We start from the raw sequence: 24,446 nt of genomic DNA, 5'->3' as shown, positions 1-24,446 counted from the left end.
TTATTAAATAATATTTTATTCAAACGAGGAAAAAAAAACATGTGAAAAGTGAAGTAACAAAGCCAATTTGCATCTTGAAAAGTCTTGGACTTCTTGAGTTTTTGTTATATGCAGCAATGGCAGTGCTAAAAATTCGCAGCAAGAGGGTGGCAATGATCTGCTGAAGGGTGCTGAGATAGTAGTCAATGGTAGGGAGCCGCTTAATAGGAGAATGCTAGTCCTTTTGAACACGATTTTCCTTTTCATGAGCTTTGTGCATAGACCATAATTTCAGTAGATCATACTGTTAGATGGTTATTTGCAACTCCTTTACCATTGCTAGAGTGAAACAAAGCAACTTGCTTAATGGATTGTTTGGTGTGGTTGTTGTGCCTGACCCTTTTTCTTGTTTAGCTCAAAGCACGTGCTTTTGTTTTCCGTTTTGAATAGAGAAAGTTAGCCATCTCAGATGACTTGTAGTTTGTCTATAAAAAGTCTTGGTCTTCTTAAGTTTATGATTTATGTACATGAACAAATATATGATTGTGGAAACTACAAATATCTGAGGATATTGTCCAACCATTACAAGACAAGCACTTGTGGACGCAAAGTACTTTCTATCGATTCCTCTAACCACTTATGTGCATTCTTGAAAGTCTTGGTCTTTGTTTATTGTTTTTGGTAGGTGAAAGTCTTGGTCTTCCTAGCTTTTATAGTTTTCTCTCTCCCTTATCTCTTTATCACTTAGGTTCACCACACCCATGCCCATCCTCCTACTCAATAGTTTTCTCTCTCCCTTATCTCTTTATCACTTAGATTCACCACACCCATGCCCATCCTCCTACTCAATAGTTTTCTCTCTCCCTTATCTCTTTATCACTTAGATTCACCACACCCATGCCCATCCTCTTGCTCAATAGTGTTCTCCTCCTACTCGTCTGAACTTAGCGCTCGTGCTTGCTGGATTGCTACCATTGATCTCATCCCATTCACCGGTCTTCTCTAAGAAGTCTACTCGGAAAAGGTAAGAGACATCTATCTTCTTGCTCTATTTTTCCCTCAAACTGATGCAGCCGCAATTTTGCTATCTAAAGCATCTAGTGAGCATTTATTACCCGAGAGCAACCACCTATTCTTTCTGAAATCTTTCTATTATGGAGGCAAAGAAGGGGCAACGGAGCAACAGAAGTTTGGTTCTTAAACCGATTTCATGCCTATCTATGATCCTAATTAAAGTTGATGTCGAGTTTAATAACAAAGAATTGTTGCTTCAATTTTTGTTAGATAGTAATATTAGGACATTAAGATTAATTTTTAATCTCCTTATCATTGATCTCTTTAGGGCGCGCATGACAACCATTCTATTCCAGAAATAGTTTTTAGAACAGAAATAGATTTTTCTATTTCTATTTCTAAAAGAGTTTCTGAAGAATTTTAGGAGAAATTACTCTGAGTTTTTATTCTCCAAAGAATGAATATTTACATGAGACATCTAACATTTTTTATAGTTGCTACAGCACCCCAAAAAGGTAGTCAACAAATTCCTAAAAACTAACAAATAAAATCTAGAAAATCTAGAAGATCTGGAAGATCTGGAAAATCTAAATCTAAAAGATCTGAAAAATCTGGAAAATCTGGAAACAAAATAACCATAAAATTCGATTCTGATTTTCAACACTCCCCCTCAAGCTGGGTTATGAATGTCTATCATACCCAGCTTGCACCTTAGAGTCTTAAAACTATTTCTGAATAAAACCTTGGTCAGTATGTCCGTTGTTTGATAATTGGTTGGAACATACGAGAGATTCAAGATTCCTTCCTCGAGTTTTTCTTTGATGAAATGTCAATCGATCTCCACATGCTTTGTTCTATCATGATGAACCAGGTTCTTGGTAATCTCAATAGCAGCTTTGTTGTCACATAATAATGACATAGGATTGGTATTAGTGAATCCTAGTTCATTTAAAATTCTTCTCAACCATATGCCTTCACATATTCCTTGACACATTACTCTAAACTCCGCTTCAGCGTTGCTCCTAGCAACAACAGGTTGCTTCTTACTTCTCCAAGTAACCATGTTGCCCCACATGAAGGTACAATACCCTGTTGTCAACCTTCGGTCCATGAGAGATCCAGCCCAATCTGTATCAGTGAATATCTCTACGTTTCTCTCCTCCATTTTCTTAAAGTAGAGCCCTCTTCCAGGATTCTTCTTCAAGTATTGTAAGATTCAAAAAACTGCATGCATGTGTTTCTCTGTTGGTCGGTTCATGTATCTACTAACCATACTTACTACGAAACCAATGTTTGGCCGAGTATGCGAGAGATAGATCAGTTTGCCAACTCATCTTTGATACCTCTCTTTGTCCGTTAATGGTCATTCTTCTTCCATCTCGGTTTTATTTGTAGAATCCATGGGTGTGTCAGCTGGTTTACACCCAAGCATACCAGTTTCCTTCAAAAGATCAAGAGTATATTTGCGTTGGGAAATTACAATTCCTTTCCGTGACCGAGCTACCTCCATACCTAGAAAGTATTTGAGTTGACCTAGGTCTTTAACCTCGAATTCTTCTGCCAAGATATTCTTCAGTTTTTCAATCTCCTCCAGATTGTCACCAGTTAGGATTATATCATCGACGTATACAATCATTACTGCTCTTTTACCTTCAGCTGACTTCTTGACAAACATTGTATGATCTGTTTGACATTGAATGAAATTTAGCTTCTTAATGACCCTTGTTTAACCTCTCGAACCAAGCACAAGGTGATTGCTTTAGGCCGTATAGGGATTTCTTGAGTTTGCATACCTTGTTGAAGCTCTCTTTAGTGTTAATTCCCGGTGGAACCTCCATAAAGACTTCTTCCTCCAATTCCCCATTCAAGAAGGCATTCTTTACGTCTAATTGATGTAGGGGCCAGTCCAAGTTAGCTACAAGGGAGAACAACACCCGAATGGAATTTAGTTTGGCCACCGGAGCGAAGGTTTCTTCGTAGTCTGTACTATATGATTGCGTGAATCCCTTAGCAACCAGCCTTGCCTTGAAACAATCAACACTACCATCAGCATTGTGCTTAACTGTAAAGACCCACTTACATCCCACCAATTTCTTCCAAGTTGGCAATTTTGTATATTCCCAAGTATTATTCTTCTCAAGTGCATGAATTTCCTCAAGAATCGCTTTTTTCCACTCGGATTGAGCAAGTGCCTCCTGGATATTCTTGGGAATTTGAATGTTGCTCAACGTTGAAACAAATGCCTTATATTTAGGAGACAACTTTTCATAAGACACAAAATTGTTAATGGGATGTTGAGTGCATTGTCTTTTCCCTTTCCTAAGAGCAATGGGCTAATCAAGATCATCAAGTACAGCAAAATTTTCTAAGCTTATAGGAGCATTACCTTCATCCATTGTGGGTCTTGAACTCAGGTCTGTCTCTTGGGCCGGCTTTGATGTAATACGGTCCTCCAACCCCTTTTGAGTTTTCTGCCTAGAGTAGACAATTACCTCTTTATTTTTTTCTTGTGTAGCATCTTGAATGGGTAGACTCGGAAGACAAGCAGAGTTGGTATTTGTCTATTGTGACCCGAGTGAATGAAAAGTGTCCCAAAAATAATATTCCTCACAACTCTCCCCCTGAATGGTATTTTTGGAGTGGAAGGGCTGGTGCTCAAAGAATGTAACATCCATGGTGGTATAAAAACGCTTTGTTTGTGGGCAATAACACTTATATCCACTTTGATTTGGAGCGTATCCTAGAAACACACATTTGAGAGACTTAGGATCTAGTTTGCTACGATGTTGCTGATTTATATGAACAAAAGCTGTGCAACCGAATACTTTGAGTGGGATATGTGAGGCAAAACGAATATGTGGGTAAATACAAAATAGACTCTGAAATGGTGTTTGCAAATCTAGGACACGAGAAGGCATACGATTGATGAGATATGTAGCTGTCAACACTGCTTCTCCCCAAAAATGTTTAGGAACATGGGTGGTTAACATAAGAGAACGAGCGACTTCCAAAAGATGCCTATTTTTCCTCTCCGCTAATCCATTCTGTTGTGGAGTCTCTACACAAGAGCTAATATGTATGATACCATGGCTATTTAGATATGACCTGAGTTGTGAGTGAAAGTATTCTCTCCCATTATCCGTTTTGAAAACTTGGATTTTTGTGCTGAATTGGGTTTGGATCATTAGGTTGAAGGTTTGAAAGATTTGGCCAATATTTGATTTTTCTTTCATTAGAAACAGCCAAGTGAGTCTTGTATGATCATCAATGAAAGTAACAAACCACCTAAAACCAGAAATGTTATGGACACGAGAAGGCCCCCAAATATCGCTATGAATCATGTGAAATGGATGAAAAGACTTATAAGGTTGCAAAGGATATGAACTACGAGTATGTTTGGATAATTGACACACCTCATATTGTAGTTTTATTGAATCTTTATTGAACAAAGAAGGTAGCAACCTTTTTAAATACGAGAAATTTGGATGACTTAACCTATAGTGCCACAATCTTACATCACTCTCTTCTTTAGCACGGGATGCTACGCATGACATCTTCTTGTTTTTCCATTCTGAGGCATTAACTCGCAGAAGGTAGAGACCCGCATCCATCTCAGCACTGCCAATCGTCATCCCCGAATCCAAAACCTGAAAATTCACATGAGTGTGGGAAAAATATAGTAATGCAACCTAAATCTTTGTTAACTTGCTGATGGAAAGAAGATTATAGCTGAGTTTGGGAATAAATAATACTGAATTCAGTGTTATATCTTTTGAAATAACCACTGATCCAACACCTGCCACCTTTGAGCAAGAACCATCAGCAATTCGAACACTAGTGCCATTTTGACATGGATTGTACTCATTGAACATCATGATATCTCCGGTCATGTGGTCGGATGCTCCTAAGTCTACAACCCAAGAGGTGATCTTCTCCTGTTTAGCACTAAAGGCATTTAGAGAGTTACCTCGTAGAGCTATCGTTGCTGTACTAACCCCTTCTGGATGGGTTGCCTTTTGAACCGATTCTTGTAGCAGCTTTTTAAGCATCTCCAACTGCTCTTTGTTGAAGGGACTTGAATTTATCGAAGCGATTGTTTCGGTTTGGACTACGTTGCTTATGCTCTCTCGATTTTGAGTAGGATGTGAGGCTAATGGCTTCCAATCATCTGGCCGACCATGAATTTTCCAACATGTGTCTTTTGTGTGACCCGTTCATTTGCAATGATCACACCATGGACGACCACCCCTTCGCTGGTTGTTGTTGTTTGATTGAGTGCCTCAACTGTAGGATGGTTGAGATCCTCGAGCAATTAGAGCAGAATTTGAGAGATTGGTATGGTTGTTTGAGGAACCAAGCATCACCTTTCGCCGAGTCTCTTCTCTCCTGACCTCAGCAAAAACTTCACGTACACTAGGTAGGGGCTTTATGCTCAGAATTCATCCACGTACCTCATCAAGCTCTTGATTCAAGCCTAACAAAAATTTGTAGATGCGTTCTTAATCTTGAATCTACTTGTACCACTTGCTATCTTCAGGACAACTCCACATCACATCTTCCAGCATGTCAAGTTGATACCAATGACGTATAAGTTGGTTAAAATAATCAGTGACAGAAGATTCCCCTTGCCTTAGGTCATGGAGAATGCCCTTGATCTCGAAAATGGCTGAGGTTTTATCCTTTTTTGAATAAGTTTCATGAACAACATCCCAAATCTCCTTTGCTGTCTTGTAGTACATGAAATTCTCCCCTGTTTCATTTGTCATTGAATTCAGCAGCCAGCACATCACCATGTTATTTTCCGCCTTCCATGTTCGATAATTTGGGCTCGTCTCCTCAGGTTGTATGGCAACTCCAGTTAGGTAATCTTCTTTACCTTTTCCGCAAATGAAAATCATGACATAATGGGACCATTGATTGAAGTTGTGACCAGTAAGTTTATGACCGGTGATGAGAAGAGTTCCACCTTCGGATACATTGATAGGTTGGATAATGTGAGGAGAGTTCTGAGCTCTAGGGTCTGAGGTTTCACTCTCAACCTCGCTTGCCATGGCAGCTCTAGGGTATTTTGTCATGGTGGAAACTCTCAGAAATAAGGTAGAAGAGAATGGTCCAGATCATGCTATGATACCATGAAGAATTTTAGGAGAAATTACTTTGAGTTTTTAATTCTCCAGAGAATGAATATTTACATGAGACATCTAACATTTTTATAGTTGCTACAGCACCCTAAAAAGGTAGTAAACAAATTCCTAAAAACTAACAAATAAAATCTGGAAAAATAAAATCTGGAAAATCTAAATCTAAAAGATCTGAAAAATCTGGAAAATCTGGAAACAAAATGACTAGAAAATTCGATTATGATTTTCAACAGTTTCTAAGCAAAAATAACAATTTGATAACGACACAAAATTTCTACTCTAAAAATAGAAATTTGTTTGATAACGACATAAAATTTCTTCCTTTCGGACGACGGCGGACCGGCAGATGGTGGCGGGGGCCAGCGGCCGGCCGGCGACCGATGGACGGTGGTCAGTGGCAAAAAATGAAGGACCAGTTGACGAATGATGAGAAATTTTTTTATTTCTCATTTCTATTCCAAAAATAGAGAAGTAGAAAATTTCTACTTCTGATTTCTATTACAAACCTATTTCTAGAATAGAAATTTATTCCAGAAATAGAAAAACGGAATAAGTTTATCAAACTGATTTTTATTCCAAAAACAGATCTGAAATAGAAAAATTATTTCTGGAATAGAAATTACTGGTTATCATGCACCCCTTACTAAACACACACTGACGTGGAATGATTCTACTCAGTACAAGTTTGGGATTTTACATGAAATAATCACATATCTGTTTGGAATTTTAGTCCATTAAATTGGGTAAACAACAATAAATATTGTAAGAGGATAGCTTCATTCCTCTTAGAAGAGATTCATTCACGTTTACTATAATTTCGCGGTGCCAAACAAAATAAATAACTTTTGTTGTCTTTTCAAATATTTACTGTTATAACAAGAAGTCCTTGTTATATAGATATGGTAGATTTACCATCAACTGAAAGGGGTAAGGTGAATTAATAAGGTGCTTGTGATTTAGTATTCTTTTAAGGTGCACCAGTGTAATCAATCGAGTTAAGTCAATTCGTAAATTAAACTTCACATGAAGTAGTTTCTACTGAAGCCCCAAGGGTGTTGCATGTGGACGACTTGTTTTCATCGTGTGAAAACCAATGATAGTTTAGTGCTGGAAAACTTACCATGTTTTTTCTTTCAAGATAGAGAAAAATGTGAAGGTGGTTGTGATAAAAAAAAATTAAATTTTGAATTATGGAAATTAAAATTGTGCTTCATTAAAAAAGACCACACGATGACTCAGTGTTTTGTTAGAGAAAAAGGTATTCTATGTCGGAAATTTTTTAGAGATTGCTCATCTTTTATAATGCGCATTAATCTAGTATTAAACAAACTTCGCATATTATTCAACCCTAAAAAGCCCAACTTGTCATTTTATATTGTACGCTCCTAAAAGTGAGTAACTTTCTCATATTTGTTGACTCCCCCTTTTGAGTTCTAATTTATGCTAAAGAATCTTTAGTCGATCAATTTTAATTTTAATTTTAATTTTTGAAGGCGTCAAAAAAACTTATGATATTTAATCAGTTGGTGGGGCTGCGAAGCCAAGAACACATCACTCCATGGATTTCAGCTCTCTCTCTCTCTCTCTCTCTCTCTAGAGAGAGAGGGGGGGACCAATAATGCTGTGACACCCCCCGACATCCCCCAATCCATTAGGGTCGCCACATTTCTTTCCTCATCCTAGATATTCTTCTTTCTTATATCAATGGACTTCGGAGAATCCATATGGGGTCTTATTACACATTCTTTGGTCCCTACGCAATGTATATGGAGGAAGCAGATCCAACAACTCCCTTCTTAAACACTGAAATGATGCACACTAGATACACACAAATATCGACCAAGCACTTTTTTTTTTATTAACGTAAACTTGATAGACGTATTTTGTCGGTACAACAAAAGCCAAAGTTTCCTATACTTGGCTATATCAAAAACTAGACCAACATTTTCCATTAGCTATTCACAAGTCGTCTATCAACAAGTGTCGGTGTCCAAAATTCCGTTGTTGACCTCATGTCCTCGATCACTCTACTTCGCTCGATCCCCCATCATCGTCCTCTAGCGGCGGTGGCAGCGGCCACAGAGTACGTTCGTTCCTTCGGACATATAAGATGACGAACTCTTGATGCACGGAACCCAAGGGTAGGCCAGTGTCGAACATCACTATCACCCTCACTCGAATGAAAGTCGGGATCCTGATGATCTGTTTGTTCCCATTGTCAATCGATAGGGATCCCATAGAAAGTACCAAGAGGTGCGAGCAGCAAAGACATCTTCCTTACTTTGAAATATGTTAGTCCCCACGAGGGGTGAGTACAACCACTCAGCAGCTAAAGATCTACTAAACTATATTATGTAGAATCATTGTCATATGATTTCATGCAAAATCCACAAAACACATCAATAAAAGAATAGATGCACATTAAGTCAATAAAGCTTTTCAACGAAATGGCAAGCGTAGTTTAATAACGATAACACATCATTTCAATCATGTGGGTCTCGATTATAAAGCCAAATCGTTATGACACATCTCGTACCGTGCCACACAATTTTGTTCCATAATCAAGCACAACTATCAAAATGGCATAACTCAGCAGCACAATCAACTTTAAAACTCAATAGATTCGTGATTCACTATCACCTACTCCTAGAGGACCAGTGTTTGCATCCCTCTAGGCATTCGCACCCAACCTGGCATCATGAAAGCCTCCGGTTCCATATTTCAATCACCGGGCATCTGGAGCGTGTCATGTCTCACTTCTAGGCATCTCGCACCTAACCTAGCATCATGAGAAATTGCCAGGGCTCACTATGTTACTAGTGTCCCCTACCCTCCAGAATGTGTATCGTCATATGTCTGGGCATCCCGACACCGGGGAACCTCTTGGGCTCACCACAATAATGGTGTCCCACAGGCATCCAGAGCGTGTCATGACTCACCTCTAGGCATCCTGTCTCCGGGACTTCGTCGTCCCGAGGGTCCGACGGTAGCACTAATATATCAACCATGGTGTAGTCATTTAAATCAAATCAACGCCAAAACGTTTTCAAAGGCACATCAATACCACAACAATAGTCTTTAAAACATATGTCAATCCCATATCAATGAAATCAAAAGCACGATACAAAATCCATAAGATTCACTTCCACAGTTAACCCTCTAATAGGTTTTGAAATTCACTTATAAATCCTCAAGTCGCACTTGCGCCTCACGGCCCGAATTGAAAAGGTTTATCAAAACTGTAAGTAATTTGAAATCGGCATATCGGCAATTCCAAACCTCACTCCCGACTTCAAGGTTTTTAAAACGGTTCATGTAAAAGTTTGAGATTTCAAGGACACCAAACATTTTTCTTTTCTTTTTAAAACATTTGTGAGCAGCACCTCGGTAAATAAAAATTTCAACACAAATTGGGAGGTTTTCCAAAACAGTTTATAAGCGGAATTCTCAAAGCTTTACAAACGCTAAAATTGATGCATATTTGAAGTCCGAAATCACATGTATTCATAAAAACTATAAAGCTTCCTCAATCATCTAGCCCCAAACAATTTCGGTCATCCTATATATCACCATTCAACACCAAATTCAAACAATCCAACCTAACAATGCACTTCCTCAGTCAACAACAGCACTACACTATATACGTTAGTAGACTTCAACTTGCCTTAGGTCCAGTGGCATTGATGGTGAGCGAACTGCAAGCTACCAGCTACAGTTGAGGTGAAGAGAAGCAGCAACAGCGTGTGGTGAGGTGTGAGCCGAGGCCTCTCGGGTCTTGCTGCAGCAAAAGGGCGGCAACAGATTTCGAGCTGTGACGCTGGTGGCGGGCGGTGGTCTTCGGCAACAAACCGAAGGTGAAGCGATGAGACTTCCTGAGGTGGTCGGCTTGGCGGTCTGTGGGCGACTCAACAGTGATGAGGAGGTCGGTGACAGAGTGGTGTGGTGATACGGCTAGTAGCTAGGTACAGGATGGTGAGGAGGCCGACGGCGTGGGATACAGCGGTGTGGTGTGGGTGGTTGCCTACTGGTGGCCTAAGAAGCACACACTCTCCGGAAGCCTTCGTGTCATGTCCAACACTCTGACACGTTTTCGACACGCGATCAACGAGTGTTGAGAAATCCGACACTTGGTCAACTCTTCCCAACATGCTCCGACACGCGAGTGCAAAATTTTGACACGCAATTCCGACACTCACGGGGTCAATTTTAAAAAATTTCAATACTTGAGGGGGTTAAAATATAAATATATAAAAATAATAAAAATAACAAAAATAAAAGAGTCCAAAGAAAATTCTCACTCTCAAGTTCTTACTTATAAGTTTTGACATTCCCATGAGTGATGATGAAACGCCCCTCATCTCGCCGGCGTTGCTCCGCCGCCCCCACAGACTTAAAGTTGTGATTTTTTTTTTCTTTTTTGCTTCTTTTTGCCTCTTGCAGGCGTCGCCTGTGAGTTATCTCTTTTTTTCTATGTCATTAGCTTGTGAGTTATCTCTTACATTTTCCATGGCAAATTTAGTTATTTCCTTTTCTTTTGGTCGTACTTTGAGAGTTCTTGTCCTAGATTTTCATTTTTCTCGAACCTTGTTTTGTAGAGGAGCTCCAAGCCAGTCTATATCATGAACTCCGAACTTTATCTAGAACCGTAAGAAATCTCACTAATTTCCGAGAATTGTAAGAAAACATGACATGTTCCTTCAAATTTACTCTTTTGGGTTTGCAATTTTTAAATTTCTTGTTCAATCTCTGTTAAATTAAAATAATGAATGATATTAACAAATGTTGAATTAATATTTTTAGTATAAATTAATTATATGCTCTTTTTATTATTTATTTTTGTATTTATATATAAAAATATATTTAATATATAATGTGTCAAAACGTGTCGGAAATCTCTATTTTTTTATAAATATCATGTCGGGGTGTCGTGTCGTGTTGTGTCGTGTCGTGTGTCGCGTGTCTGTATTGGTGCTACATAGCTGGTGACGATGCCTGAGCTATGGAAGACCTTCGACTGAGAGTTCGCTGCCGTCATCAAAGGGGTGGAGAACTCGAGAAAATGGGGGGAAAGAAACTCGGCTTCACCGGATGCAAGAGGAAATCAATCCCTCTTGGCCGTTGACTCCTTGAGTCACGCGTGCGGTGACAGCGAAGAGGCGAGGACAGCTCGAGCAGAGCGTGGCTGTCCTTGAAGAATTTTAGTCGCCATCTGTCCCTTCCCATGCGTAGACGTGTCTTCCCTTTTGTTGACTGCATGGGTCAACTAAGCGGGCCTTCGTGGCAGTCAACAGGAGAGGAAATCCGGTGGCGGTCGAAGGACGTCTTGCATGTCCATGCAAGAGACGTGTCCGACTCCTTGCTCCTAGCACTCGGTACGCTGTTCGAAGAAGGAGAGGGGCGTGGCAGCAGCTCGCGTGCAGGACGTGGGCTTCAAGGAGTCAAAGTCTTCAAATAGATGTCCAGTTGAAGAAATCGTGGCTGCATGGTCAACCTTGCATGCATGCTGGACGTGGCTGCTCCTTCGGTCAAAATCTTCCCTTTTTGTTGACCGGTTGAACTGCGAGAGAGAAGGGGCTGCATGGTTCTGTACGTGCATGGGGGAAAGGCAATTTATTTAGGGCTATTAGGTGGTCAAATATCCTCCTTTGTTGACCCCCAAATGGACGTATGCATGGCTATGCATGGGCGAGTTCCTCGATCGCGTGAAGGAGGGGTACCTTGATGGGGCCACAACTTCGGGAGTCGACGTCTCCGTGTGCTTGAAAACTCGCTTTAATAAGGTGCAAATGCGGAAGAGATGGGTCTCACGGGTGGCCCTACGTGAAAAGATTCCTAGGTGAGATGCTATCGTGAGAATGTGACGAAACATAACGTTTCGATATGGTGAGAGTGGTGATGAAACAGCGACTGAAAGTGGCGCTAACAATGCAGTCTGACGACAAATTCGTCAACACGGACAGTTACATATTCGAGGTCCAGCGAAATCCGGATGTCACATTAAGGGTTTAGTACATGTTTTAGATATAATTCATTGAAAAAAAAGTGTAAATGAAAAGTAAATGTTTATAATTGTGCATTCCCGCTACCAGAAAATAAAAGATATGATAGAGAAAAGGGAGAGGGAAAAAAAATACAAAGTCACCACCCGAAAGAAGTGAAATGCTCATACCAAAAAAGACAAATCATATTGTTAAACAAATTAATATGGTTCTAATCTCCTTGTGAATTTTTCATTATGATGTTACCAAATTATGGAAGACTTGTCATTTTTTTTTCTTAATTGTAGACCAATAGAAAACAAAAAGAAAAGAGGGACATTTGCTTTAATTCAAGGTAAATAGGAAATACATTGTTGATGGAGAGCACGTAATGTCTGGGTGAACTTCACACGATTCAGAATACAAAATGTTTAAAGAACGCTTCTAGAGGGGATGCCTTCTTGCTGCACAAAAAGATGTAGATAAACAGATGAAAGGCTGGATGGAAAGCACGTGCTCTCCGAACGATTCCGCTCATTGATCGCATACTTTGGATATGCGATCAATATAGGCTTTAAGTGGCAGTTACAATGGTAAAACTTCGCAGCAAGATCACGATGATGATCTGCCGAAGGGTGCTAAGGTAATAGTTGATAATCAGAATTGCTTGATAAGAGAACGATGGTTTGATGCATAAAGTATAATTTTTAGTAGATTATGTAATGTTAATTAATGATTATTGACTCCTTCACTATTTAAAAAGTAAACTAAAGCAACTTGGTTAATGGATTAGTTGGTGCACCTGATCTTTTTTCTTGTTTAGCCCAAAGCATGTGCTTTGTTTTCCTTATTGAACGGACAAAATTTATCGCCTTTGATGTCTTTACATGGTCATTCACATTGAAGGAGGAACCGATAATCTTCTCATATCTTAAACATATGCAAATTTTCAGCAATGTAACCACCATGTAAAAGCCTACATTGATCGCATATTCAACAATAAAGCAAAAAAACAAGGAAATTGAAATCATAGAGATTCTAATAATATATGAATGTGTGAAAAGCCAACACAACACTAGTAAGTAACGAAGTTTTTGACGAAAATACATGTGAGCTCTAAGTTGGTCATATGAAGAAAAATCACATTTATCCTATGTTTTGGATGCCCACAAGAAAAGTCTGAATCCGAAGAAAAGGGAGAACAATTGACAAAACAAGCACTCTTGGACAAAAAACTATTTTAGTTTGATTTGTCTAAACTTTGGTGTGCATCCCTTGAAAGTCTTGGTCCTTTTTTTATTCTTTTTGGTAAGTGGACGTCTTGGTCTTCCTGGAATTCATAGTTTTCTCTTTCCGTTAGCTCATTTTACTTTACTTCACCATAACACTTTGTTGTTCTCAACAGTGATTGATTCACCCATGGCCATTGGGGAGATCGTTTTGGGTTCCTTCTTTCAAACCTTGTTTGACAAGTTGAGTTCTTTGGCATCAGACTATGCGCAACAGGAAGGAACTGACACCACCATCCTTGATGACTGGAAGAGGATGCTAGTCACAATCAATGTAGTGGTGGATGGTGCAGAGGAAAAGCAACTTAGCGGGAATTGTCTAGTGAAGCCGTGGCTCGATGATGTTAGGGACTTGGCCTTTGACATAGAAGACTTGCTCGATGAGTTAGACATCAAAGCCACTCAAGTTAAGTCAGAGGTAGAATCCAGAACAAGTAGAGGTCAATGGAAAAGGAAGTTCTTTTCTTTTACACGACTAGGCTCACTCGTGTCTGACACTAAGGTCCGAGATATCAATGGTAGGTTTGAAGCGATTGTCAAAAGGAGGGATTATTTAAGCTTGAGAGACAATGTTGTGGACAGATCCAACTACAGCAACAAAAGGGATCCCACTAGTTCTCTGCCGGAGCCTCGGTTTGTCGGTAGGGAGAAGGAAGAAATGGAGATACTCCAACTATTGATCTGTGAGGTTAAAAATTCTGATGCCACGCTAAGCATAGTCCCCATAGTTGGGATGGGCGGTGTTGGAAAGACGGCCTTGGCTCAACGGCTATATAATGATGCCAAAGTGAATAGTTGTTTCGAGAAGAAAGCATGGGTTTGTGTGTCAGATGTTTTCGATGTCCTTGACATAACAAAAACTATTTTGCAGTCGATCACCAGGTCGTCCAATGACGACAAAGATCTTAACAAGCTTCAAGTTAAGTTGAAGGATAATCTAGCCGGGAAGAAGTTTCTTGTGGTTTTAGATGATATATGGAATGAGAAGTATGAAAAATGGACCGCCCTCTTAAAGCCATTTGAAGCGGGGGCTAGTGGAAGCAAGATCATCATCACGACTCGCAACCTTAATGTTGCTTCCATAACAAGAGCTTCACCATATCATTTGAGGGAATTGTCCTTTGATAATTGTATAAGCTTATTGGCATTTCATGCTCTTGGAGTAACAAATTTTGAGAGCCACCCGGCTTTTAAAATAATAGGCAAGAAAATAGCTGAAAGATGTAAAGGTTTACCTTTGGCGGCAAAGATGTTGGGCGGCGTCCTACGTACTAAAATTAATCTTGATGAGTGGGAAGATACCTTAAATAACAAAATGTGGTATCTTTTGACGGCAGAGAATGATGAGGTTCTCCCAGTTTTAAAATTGAGCTATGTCCATCTTCCTTCCTATTTAAAGAGATGTTTTGCTTATTGTGCGGTATTTCCCAAGGATTACGAAATTGAGAGGGATGAGTTGGTACTCTTATGGATAGCAGAGGGACTTTTAGACGGGCAAAAAGCAAATGAGAATATCTTGAAATTGGGACGGAAGCACTTTGATGAGTTAGTATCCAAGTCATTTCTTCAACAATCAAGTATCGATGCATCTAAGTTTTCAATGCATGATCTTTTGAATGATCTAGCAAAGTCAATTTTGGGTGGGACTTGCTTTAGCTCAGGGGGGTCTCGGGTAGCAAGTAATGAACATGATGTATCATCTCTTGAAAAAACTCGTTATGCATCATTCATCCCATCGTGGTATGTTACATCAAAATGCTTGAAACCATATCAAGGAATGAAGGCACTAAGAAGTTTAATTCTGGTGCGTGATGGATCTTGTGGGGGCTCTTTCTTTATTTCCAACAAGGTGCTACATGACTTGCTAACAAACTTGAAGTACTTGAGAGTATTCTCATTATGTCGTTGTAACATCGTAGAGGTACCGAATTGTGTTGGTGATTTAAAACATCTTCGATACCTCAATTTCTCGTACACTCATATTGAGAGGCTACCTAAGTCAATTGGTGCCTTGTGCAAATTACAAGCTTTGATTTTAAGAGGTTGTCAAAAGCTTTCAAAGTTGCCTCAAGGTATCACAAAGTTAGTCAGCTTACAGTTTCTTGATATTAGAGATACAAAGAGTCTAAAAGAGATGCCGTTGAGTATTAGTAATTTAAAGAATCTTATTATGTTGTCCAAATTTGTGGTAGGACTTGAGAAAGGGTCGCAGTTGAAAGAGTTAAAGAACTTGCCACATCTTGAAGGAGAATTATTCATATCAGAATTGCAAAAGGTGGAAAAAGTTATAGATGCAGTTGATGCTAATTTGCTTCGAAAGCTAGGCCTTACAAACTTATCCTTGCATTGGGGTGAACATTTGGGAGATCTCCATAATCATGAGCGTGAAGCACAGGTGCTTGACTCTCTGCGACCTCACACTAATCTTGAAAATCTTGCTATTTTGAATTATCGTGGTGTAGTATTCCCATCATGGTTAGATTGTACATCCTATTATAAAATAGTGTCTTTATGCTTGTGGGACTGTCCTAATGTTATGTCGCTGTCTATGATTGGACAACTACCTTCACTTAAGGAATTATCTCTTAAAGGTCTACATGCAATAAGAATGATAGGCTTTGAATTTTACGGAGGTACAAGGCCTTTTTCATCCTTAACCACTTTGAAGTTCGAAGAGATGTTGGCATGGAAGGATTGGTCTCCTTATGCTGGCCCAAAAGAAGAAGTATCATTCTCCTATCTTAAGCATCTTGTTGTTCGGGGCTGTCCTTCATTGGTCAAGACATTGCCTTGTCAACTTGATCGTCTCACAAAGCTTGAAATTCATTCATGTCCGCATTTGAAAAACTCAACCAATGATGTTTGTCTTCCATCTCTCCATGGGTTGTTCCTCGAGGATTGTAACAAAGAGATCTTGAAGAGATTGATCAACCTAACTTCTTTGACCATTCTTACAATTAAGAATCTTGCAGAGTTTGTTTGCTTTGATCTTGGGTTTATGAGCCACTTGATCAAGCTAAAGGAGCTTCATATAGGAGGGTGCGACCAGTTAAAATATTTGTGGCAAGATGGAAATGAAATGCTAAATCTTACTTGCCTCCTGGAATTAACCATCGTAAGCTGTCCTCAGTTCACATCATTCGTGACAGGAGAAACAGAAATAGAGTTGCCATGCAACCTTGAAAAGATGAAATTGAGTAATTGCACCAGTTTAGAAAAGCTTCCAAGCAAGATGTACACACTCAATTATTTGTCTATTGAACGGTGTCCAAAACTCATAATGCCAACCATTTCTTCATATGACCCCAACAACAACAACCGAATGTCTCAACTTCAATCTTCATGTACAAGTAAATGTGATTCTTTGACATTTTGTCCCTCTACCAAGGATAGACTTGCTACTCTAAAGACATTTTATATTAAATATTGCGAGGGAGTGGAATCACTAGAAGAAATCACCATAGAATCACTCGAATTTATGGGAATTCGCAATTGTTGGAATCTAAGAAGCCTACCACAATTCCTTCACACGCTCTCCCATCTCACTGGATTGAGTATAAGTGATTGTTGTCAGATAGAGGACTTTCCTCCCCTTCCCCTCACTCTATCAAGCCTTACACTTGAGAGATGTCCAAAGATCAAGTCTATCACCAGTATCACGAGTTGTAACAATCTCACTTCTTTGGATATAATTGGGTGCGGGGCTTTGGAAATAATAGATTCCCTTCCCCTTCTCATCACCCTATCACATGTCTCTCTCTCTAACTGCCCGAAGATAAAATCTCTACCAAAGTGGCGTCATCTTACATCCCTACGGAACATATCCATTAGGCATTGCCAAAATATCCAATGCTTGCCCGAAGGAGGTTTGCCTCCCAATTTGCAAGCATTTCATTTTGAGTGCGAGAATATGAAACAGCCAGTGAGAGAATGGGGCTTACCCCTACTCACATCCCTCACGTTTCTAGATATTATTGGAACAAATATGGGAGGGGAGGGAGAGAAGGTGCGGTTTCCTGAGGAGGAGGACGAGGACGAGGAGGATGCCTGGAGTCTTCTCTTTCCTTCCTCTCTTACCTCTCTTTGGATTGGCCATATGAGGAACGTGGAAAGACTATCGGATGGCTTTCGCAAGCATCTCTCCTCTCTCCAGTGTTTAGGGATTTCAAATTGCCCGAAGTTGAGGGACTTACCAAAGGATGGCCTCCCTCCCTCCCTCCAAGAATTGTGGATAGAAAGATGCGAGATTCTAAAAGATCGATGCTCAAAACACACTGGCGACTATTGGCCCCTCATCCAAGAGATCCCTGACATCGAGATTGATTGGGTTCAGATTCAATGAATTGATTCATCCTGATACGGTAAGGTTTTTTAGGGTTCGGGTAAGTTTATGGTTTCGAAGGCATCAATTTCCCATTCTGCTTCCTCAATTCGATGCAAACTGATTTTCCCTTCATGTAGATGTCTCACATAAATTTCTGGGAAAATCCAAGAAATCCCTGGCATGCGCATTGATTAGTTTCAAATCTGGTGAAGCGAAATTGATCCACTTTCACTTTCATTTGCTAACTGCCACGATTCATCCTTCGATGTGCAGTCAGTTTTCTAGGGTCTAGGTAAGCTTTTTAGTCTTGGATGCATCAATTTCGCTTCTGTTCTTCAATTCGATGCTTTGTGCGAATTAATTTTTTCCCATGGAGAAGTGTCACATAGAATTTCCAGAAACCGTCGTATCGTGAAATACAAGTAAAATTCAGGGGTGAAAGAATGATATTTAGTTGCCTGAATCCCAGCAAGAGCTTCCTTTAGTCTCCAATTGCGCTGCTTGAGGAAGTTGATGATATCCTCGTATGCCACTGTTGCATCCATCTCTTCTACTACCTTGGCCTGTTTTTTTCTTTAGCCACCGCAATGCTCTTTCGACCAGCAGTAATTCAACTTCCTCTGCCGGCGACCATCTACCCTGTTTCATTTCTGGCCTCAATCCCAACGACGGCATGTTATGTAAGACCCATCTTCGTTAATCTTAACAAAACCCAGGTCAGGTTTACTCCATGCACCGTGCCTTGCATCAGCCCAATCATGACTTAGCTTACATTTTTACTGGAAACACACTGCAAAACAGCTTTTCTAACCTGTTCAAGTGACAGTTTCAGCATCTGGTGATTTATGGGTAAAAGTGATTGCATTTTGAGCTTTCCAAATTTGCCAACAGGTGTAGGCAATCATTCTTAGGAGTTATCACAGTATACAAATAAGTCACCATCGCCAGTGATTGGTGGTCTCCTATACTTGTGAGTTAACATAATCGCAAGAATTTTTCAGCGAAAAAAATAGAAAGAAAATCATCAAGAGGGTATCCCTGTTCATTTTTTGTTGCTGTCAATTGAGTATGCCTATAATCTTGTTCTGATCACTCTAAGCATGAAAGGTAATTTTTATTCAGAACTAATTGATAGTCCTCTTTCAGATTTTTGGGTGAGAAATACGAGCAATGTGGAAAGAGTATCAACAAAGTGGAGGATGTAAGAAGCATGGAGTATTCTGTTTCCCTCATCTCTACATCTCTTTGGATGAGAACTATGAGGAACGTGGAAAGATTATCAAGTGGTCTTCACAGCCATCTCTCCACTCTCGAACAGCTACATTTTATAGGTTATCAGACCATGCCGAGGATGGCTTCTTTCTCTCCTCCAAGTATCCAACATAATTCAATTTCAAATTCTGAAAGATTGATGCTTAAAACTCAGTGGCAACTATGGGCACCTCATCCAAGAAATCCCACTCATCATAGTTGATCAAGTTCAGATCCAATAAGAAGATATCTATCCAATTTCTAATTTTGCTCTTCAGGTAATGATTTGGACGTCTTTCTTTCTTGCACGCTTGTTTTTTAGCTCCTGTTGCTGCTCCAAGATCCATTTCTATTAAGAATCCTCAATTCGATGCTAAAAGGTTCATGTGGACAAGCTTCACCTAAATTTCCACAAACCGCTACTGATGGTCCAATGTTGACATTTGGGTTGCTCTGTTTTGTTTGACAAGGAGGCAAGCAATGGCATGGTTATAATTCTAATGTGGTACAACAAGCCAACCAACCATTGCTTGATACAAGTGACTATTCCTCAAAACAAATAATACTTACATGACTTGTTAGCAGTGCTGGAATTATGATGCGTATATGTGCCTGTCTGTATTGATGATATATCTTGAACTGATTGATGACCAAACATTGCTTATATCTCCACTTATGGAAATACACTACGCTTTGCGTGAGAATCATGAAGAATTGTTGCTCTTATATTGTTATTTTTCCACAACTTTGGTGTTTGTTATGTTTTCTCTTCCAATTATCTTTTTTTTTTTTTTTTTTAAATTTTCTATATCCTAGCTCAGTGACCTGAATTCTCTCAATTGTGATTGTTTTGCAGAATATCCCACTGTCATCTTTATTTGGCAAAATTTATCGGGAGGATGAAATGCAAACAGTCCCAAGGTAGGCAACTGATGTGCTTATGTTCACCTTTTGCAACTTAACAAAAGAAAAACAAAAGGCTATTTGTTATTGGTAGGAGTACTAATGTGCTTTAAACTGCTTTTTTTTTTTTTTTTTTTTTTGTTGGCAACATGCTCTAAAAAATTAATCTGTATTATTATGTCAATAATCGAGGTCTATATTAATAGTCAATCAAAGAAGCTTTCTTACTTCCAAAAGTAGCAGCTACAGTAAAGACCCAAAAAAAAAAAGATTTAAAACAGGTGTTTTCAAGTTGGCAAATATGACAACTAAATTTGAATGAGGCCTGCAGCATAAGCCATTCATATCCGAGTTCTTTGTTGAAGTTCATGGTTCCTCTTTCTTCTATTCAAATTCCCACACTATCTCAAAGCACATTTTCTTTTTCTTTGTTGTCAGGGAAAGGGGGAAAGGAGTAATAAGGAAGACTATGATCTGTCCAAATTCTGGAGATATTTCTATGCGAGATTCTGAAAGATTGATGCTCAAAACTCACTGGCGACTATCGGCCCCTCATCCAAGAGATCCCTCTCATCTACATTGGTGTTCGGATCCAGTGAACTGAAATTGATCATACCCGAGCCCTGACAAAGGATTTATCTCCGTTGACAACTTTGCCTTCTTCAGGTCTGCTGCAATTCGTTGTTCCACCTAAAGTCAGCTTTCTGGGATTAGGGTCAGTTTTTGGGTTGGAAGGCATCAATTCAGTTCGATACTTAATACGGATTGATTTTTCCCGAGGAGATGTTTCTCATAGAATTTCCAGAAACCAGCCACTAGAGGTCAAAGACTGACATTTGGGTGTGTCGTGTGTGTCCTCGATGTGGCTTTTTCTTTTACTCCAGTAACTCACTGTTGATATAAGCAAATGTGATAAGAAGGATGGGGGATGCGGATGTAGATCCCAATCTTGGCATAGCTACCTAATGGGCACAAGCATTTGCCTTTTGTGAAATTCAACTAAAACTTAGAGCTGCAAAATGATCTTTAGCTTCTTGAATCCCGACAGGAGCATCCTTTAGTCTTTAATTGCACAACTTGGGAAAATTGATGATATCCTTGTATACCTCAGCTGCATTCAGCTCCCTACTGCCTTGGTTCAGCTTTTTCTTTAGCTACTTCATTGCTCTTTGGAATAGCAAGTAATTCAGTTTTCTTTGCAGGTCTAGTTTGCATTGCGACACCCCTGCAGGTAATCATCTCCCCGTTTCATCTCTGGCCACTATCCTAACAACAGCCATGTTTTGTTCCTTCTATAAGACCCATCATGGTGAATTTTCACAAAACCTAGCTCAAGTTTACTCTACGTGCCCTGCCTTTGCCTACCCAATCATGACTTATCTCTCTTGCATTACCGGCAACACAGTCTAAATGAGCTTCTCTAATATGTGTAAGTGAGTTTCAGGATCAGGTGATTTATGGTTAAAGTTTACTGCATTTTGAGTGTTCCAGATATAACAACAGGTGTAGGCAATCATTCTTAAGCATTGTAAGGCCCTACCAAGTCATTCGATCTCCTGACCTCACATTTGTAGAATATCAGCCTGTACCAATAAGTCACCACCACCGGTGATCAGTGGTCTCCCATTCTTGTCAGTTATCATAATCATAAGAGTTTTTTAGCAAAAGGAAAAACTATCAAAACTGTCACTAATTCCTGACAATAATAAAGCAATTCTTGTCTTGGTTGTTCACTTTTGTTCGATCACTCTTATAGTTGTCCATTGCTCATGAAAGGTAATTGTTATTCAGGACTAATCGATTGTCCTGTTCCAGATTTTTGGACGAGAAATATGGGGAATATGGAAAGACTATCAACAGCAGAGGATGTATGATGTATGGAATCTTTTTTTTCCTTCCTCTCTAATCTCTCTTTGGATGAGAAAATATGAGTAGAAAGACTATCAAGTGGTCTTCATGGCCATCCCCCATCTCTCAAACAGTTATATTTTGTAAGTAGCTTGAATTTTGGGTACTTGCCGGAGGATGGCTTCCCTCCCTCCCTCAAAGTATTCCGCATAATTCAATGTGAGATTCTGAAGGATGGATCCTCTCTTTTCGGCAACTACTGGCACCTCATCCAAGAAATCCCACTGATTGTGATTGATCTAGTTTGGATCCAACAGGAAGATTTCTCTCCACTGTCTTGAGTTTTGTTCTTCAGGTAATGATTCGGACTTCTTTTCTTTTACACTGGTCATTTAGCTACTGCTGCACCAGGATCCATTTCCATTCCGCTTCCTCAACTTAATGCTAAAAATTTTCATGTTTTTCCATGGACATGCTTCACGTGAATGTCCATAAACCAGCTGTTGAAGGTCAAATGTTGACATTTGGGTTGCTTCTGTTTTGTTTACCAAGGAAGTACACAATGAAATGGTTATAATGTTAACGTGGTACAGCCAGTGACTATTCCTCGAACAAAAAGTACCACATGGACTTGCTCGTAGTGTCAGAATTATGATGCATCAAATGTGCCTGTCTATATAGATTATATATCTGGATTTTTGTGTGATGGCCAAAAATTGCTTATCTTTGCACTTGGATGACACATAAAGAATTTGTAAATGGGAATGCATTATGATTTGTGTGAGAATTATGAAAAATTGTTGCTCTTAAACTAATATTGTTCTGCAATTTAATCGTTTGCTGTATCTTCTCTACCAAATGTCTGTTTTTTATGCCCTAGCTCCTTGACCTGAATGCGTCAAATGCAAACACTGTTGAGGTAGGCAACTGATGTAGTTGTTTTCATCTTTTGCAACTTGACAAAAGCAAAAAATGAAAAAGCTATTAATTTTGGTAGATGCACCAATATGCTCTATATGCTCTATTTTTTATTTTATTTTTTGGCGACATGCTCTAAATAAGATTTATCTGTATCTTGATGTTGATTATCCTGGGCTATATTCAAAGTCTTCTTCCTTTCAATAACAGGCATTGTAGAGATGCAAAAGTAGGGTGTAAACCTTTTTTTCGAGTCGGCAAATATGACAACTAAATTTCAATGCACGTTGTTGTTAAAGTTCACAGTTCATCTTTCTTCTATTTAAATTCTCACACCATCTCAGAGGACATTTTCTTTTTCTTTGTTGTAAAGGAAAGGCGGAGAGGAGCGACCAGGGAGATTATGCTCTGTTGCTCTGTTGAGTCATCATGAAAGCCTCGCGTCTGCCACCAAGTATTTTGATCTAAAATTGCGAGAAGATCGTTATCCAAAACCACTCGCAACCCAGTTATCTCAGGTAGGCGAGTCTCATCACTATAACCCCACCAAGCTGCCAGAGCTCCTGTCGCGGTTGAGGAAAGATACGGGCACTACCATTGCACGTGGATTATCCTCATGACCTCGCATTTGTGGAATATCAGCTTGTACAATTACGCCACCATCACAAGTGGTCAACGCTTCCCCATGGTTCTGCATTAACATAATCGTAAGGGTCAGTTGGGAAAAACAAAATCATGAAAAGGGTCGCTCCTTTTTCAGATTTGGAAGAGGCAGCACCCTAGTTTTTCTTATTGTTTTTGGTTGCATTGAGGTGAGTATATATATAATTTGTTCGTGTGATTACTCTCGCAATTGTTTATATGGCATAAAAAAATCAAAGTTTAATGTGGATTCCACGCAACGGTGCCAAATCCTAACATCATACTTTCAGAGGCAATTAAAACGTAGATAGCCCAACTCTTGGGGCTTAATCCCAATGGATGGAATTGCAATTATACTTTGACATACAATTCAAGTAATAAGTTCAAGAAAGTCATTTGGCTGGGACTACGCTTTAATTAATTATAGAACCATGCAATAGGCGAGACCAGATAGACCAAGTTAGATATAAGCATTAAAATTCATATTTACCCTAAACTATGATTTTGGAATATATTATACTTTGTTCATGTGAATAGCAGCGCCGCAGCAAGTTTGATCTCAAAAAGAAAATTGCTTGCTCAGCTCGTTCAGATATTGCTTTTGCTAAATGATAAAACCATATTGGGCAAGCCTTGGTAGCTCCAAGCTCCAAAAGAATGGTCATTGGTCAAAGCTCGCCCATACATTTCCTACCATTGAACTGGGTGGAGCTGGGCTCGATGTGCACTTCTTTTTCTTTTCTTTTCCTTTTTTTTTCTCCTCAAGCCTATTCAATGAATGAGTATATTTTGCGTTTGCCGACTATTTGAAATATCCTGTTTCACCCCGAAAGAAAATACATGCTAGACGACATCAGTGTGGGTACATATCGCAACCTCAACATTTAGGGCCTAAATAGTCAAAAGCCCTCAATCAAATATTGAGAACAATAATTAATCACACTAATTAGTTAATGACAAGCTTGTAATCTTTCTTCTAGTCAAAGTAGTTATCTTCTAGTCAGCCCAAGGTAGTTGCTTTTATACAAAGTGTTATGAATCTTCTTGTTTTTTTCTTTACAATATATATTGATATTTTATATGACTAAGTTAAATAATGAATGTTTCAAGAATACTTACATATTTGGGGCCAATGATTTAGATTGGTTGATTTTCCCAA

General features: G+C 39.3%; 2 protein-coding genes across 7 annotated transcripts in view; both read left to right on the top strand.

Annotated features, from left to right (window-relative positions):
• Positions 1-23,489, top strand: part of LOC104431201 (putative disease resistance RPP13-like protein 1) — a 48,766-nt gene extending 25,277 nt beyond the window's left edge. The window contains exons 3-6 of one of the 4 annotated variants that reach the window (XR_005548629.1): positions 20,318-20,545; positions 21,082-21,110; positions 21,695-22,082; positions 23,024-23,489. The gene's annotated coding sequence lies outside the window, so the exon portion shown is untranslated. The other 3 variants (XR_005548628.1, XR_005548630.1, XR_005548627.1) reach the window with 3 other exon arrangements.
• LOC104434687 (putative disease resistance protein At3g14460) lies at positions 526-19,064 on the top strand. 3 transcript variants are annotated; one of them, XM_039307557.1, is made up of 5 exons: positions 526-1,003; positions 13,518-15,473; positions 15,594-17,783; positions 17,863-18,017; positions 18,872-19,064. In XM_039307557.1, the coding sequence occupies exons 2-3, from the start codon at positions 13,532-13,534 to the stop codon at positions 17,741-17,743; spliced, it is 4,092 nt and encodes a 1,363-aa protein (XP_039163491.1). In that variant the 5' UTR covers positions 526-1,003; positions 13,518-13,531; the 3' UTR covers positions 17,744-17,783; positions 17,863-18,017; positions 18,872-19,064. The 3 variants fall into 3 exon arrangements, with proteins under 3 accessions (XP_039163491.1, XP_039163489.1, XP_039163490.1); XM_039307555.1 differs by having other exon boundaries at positions 13,518-17,762; XM_039307556.1 differs by lacking the exon at positions 17,863-18,017 and having other exon boundaries at positions 13,518-17,762; positions 18,872-18,921.
• Positions 23,490-24,446: the final 957 nt, after the last annotated feature.

The sequence above is a fragment of the Eucalyptus grandis genome, chromosome 2 (assembly GCF_016545825.1).
Source record: "Eucalyptus grandis isolate ANBG69807.140 chromosome 2, ASM1654582v1, whole genome shotgun sequence".
NCBI lineage: Eukaryota > Viridiplantae > Streptophyta > Magnoliopsida > Myrtales > Myrtaceae > Eucalyptus > Eucalyptus grandis.
This window is presented reverse-complemented; position numbering and strand designations above follow the sequence as displayed.

Bases quoted from the DNA above. Each gene is read 5' to 3' on its own strand.
- LOC104434687 (XM_039307555.1), top strand. From the start codon at position 13,532: ATGGCCATTGGGGAGATCGTTTTGGGTTCCTTCTTTCAAACCTTGTTT.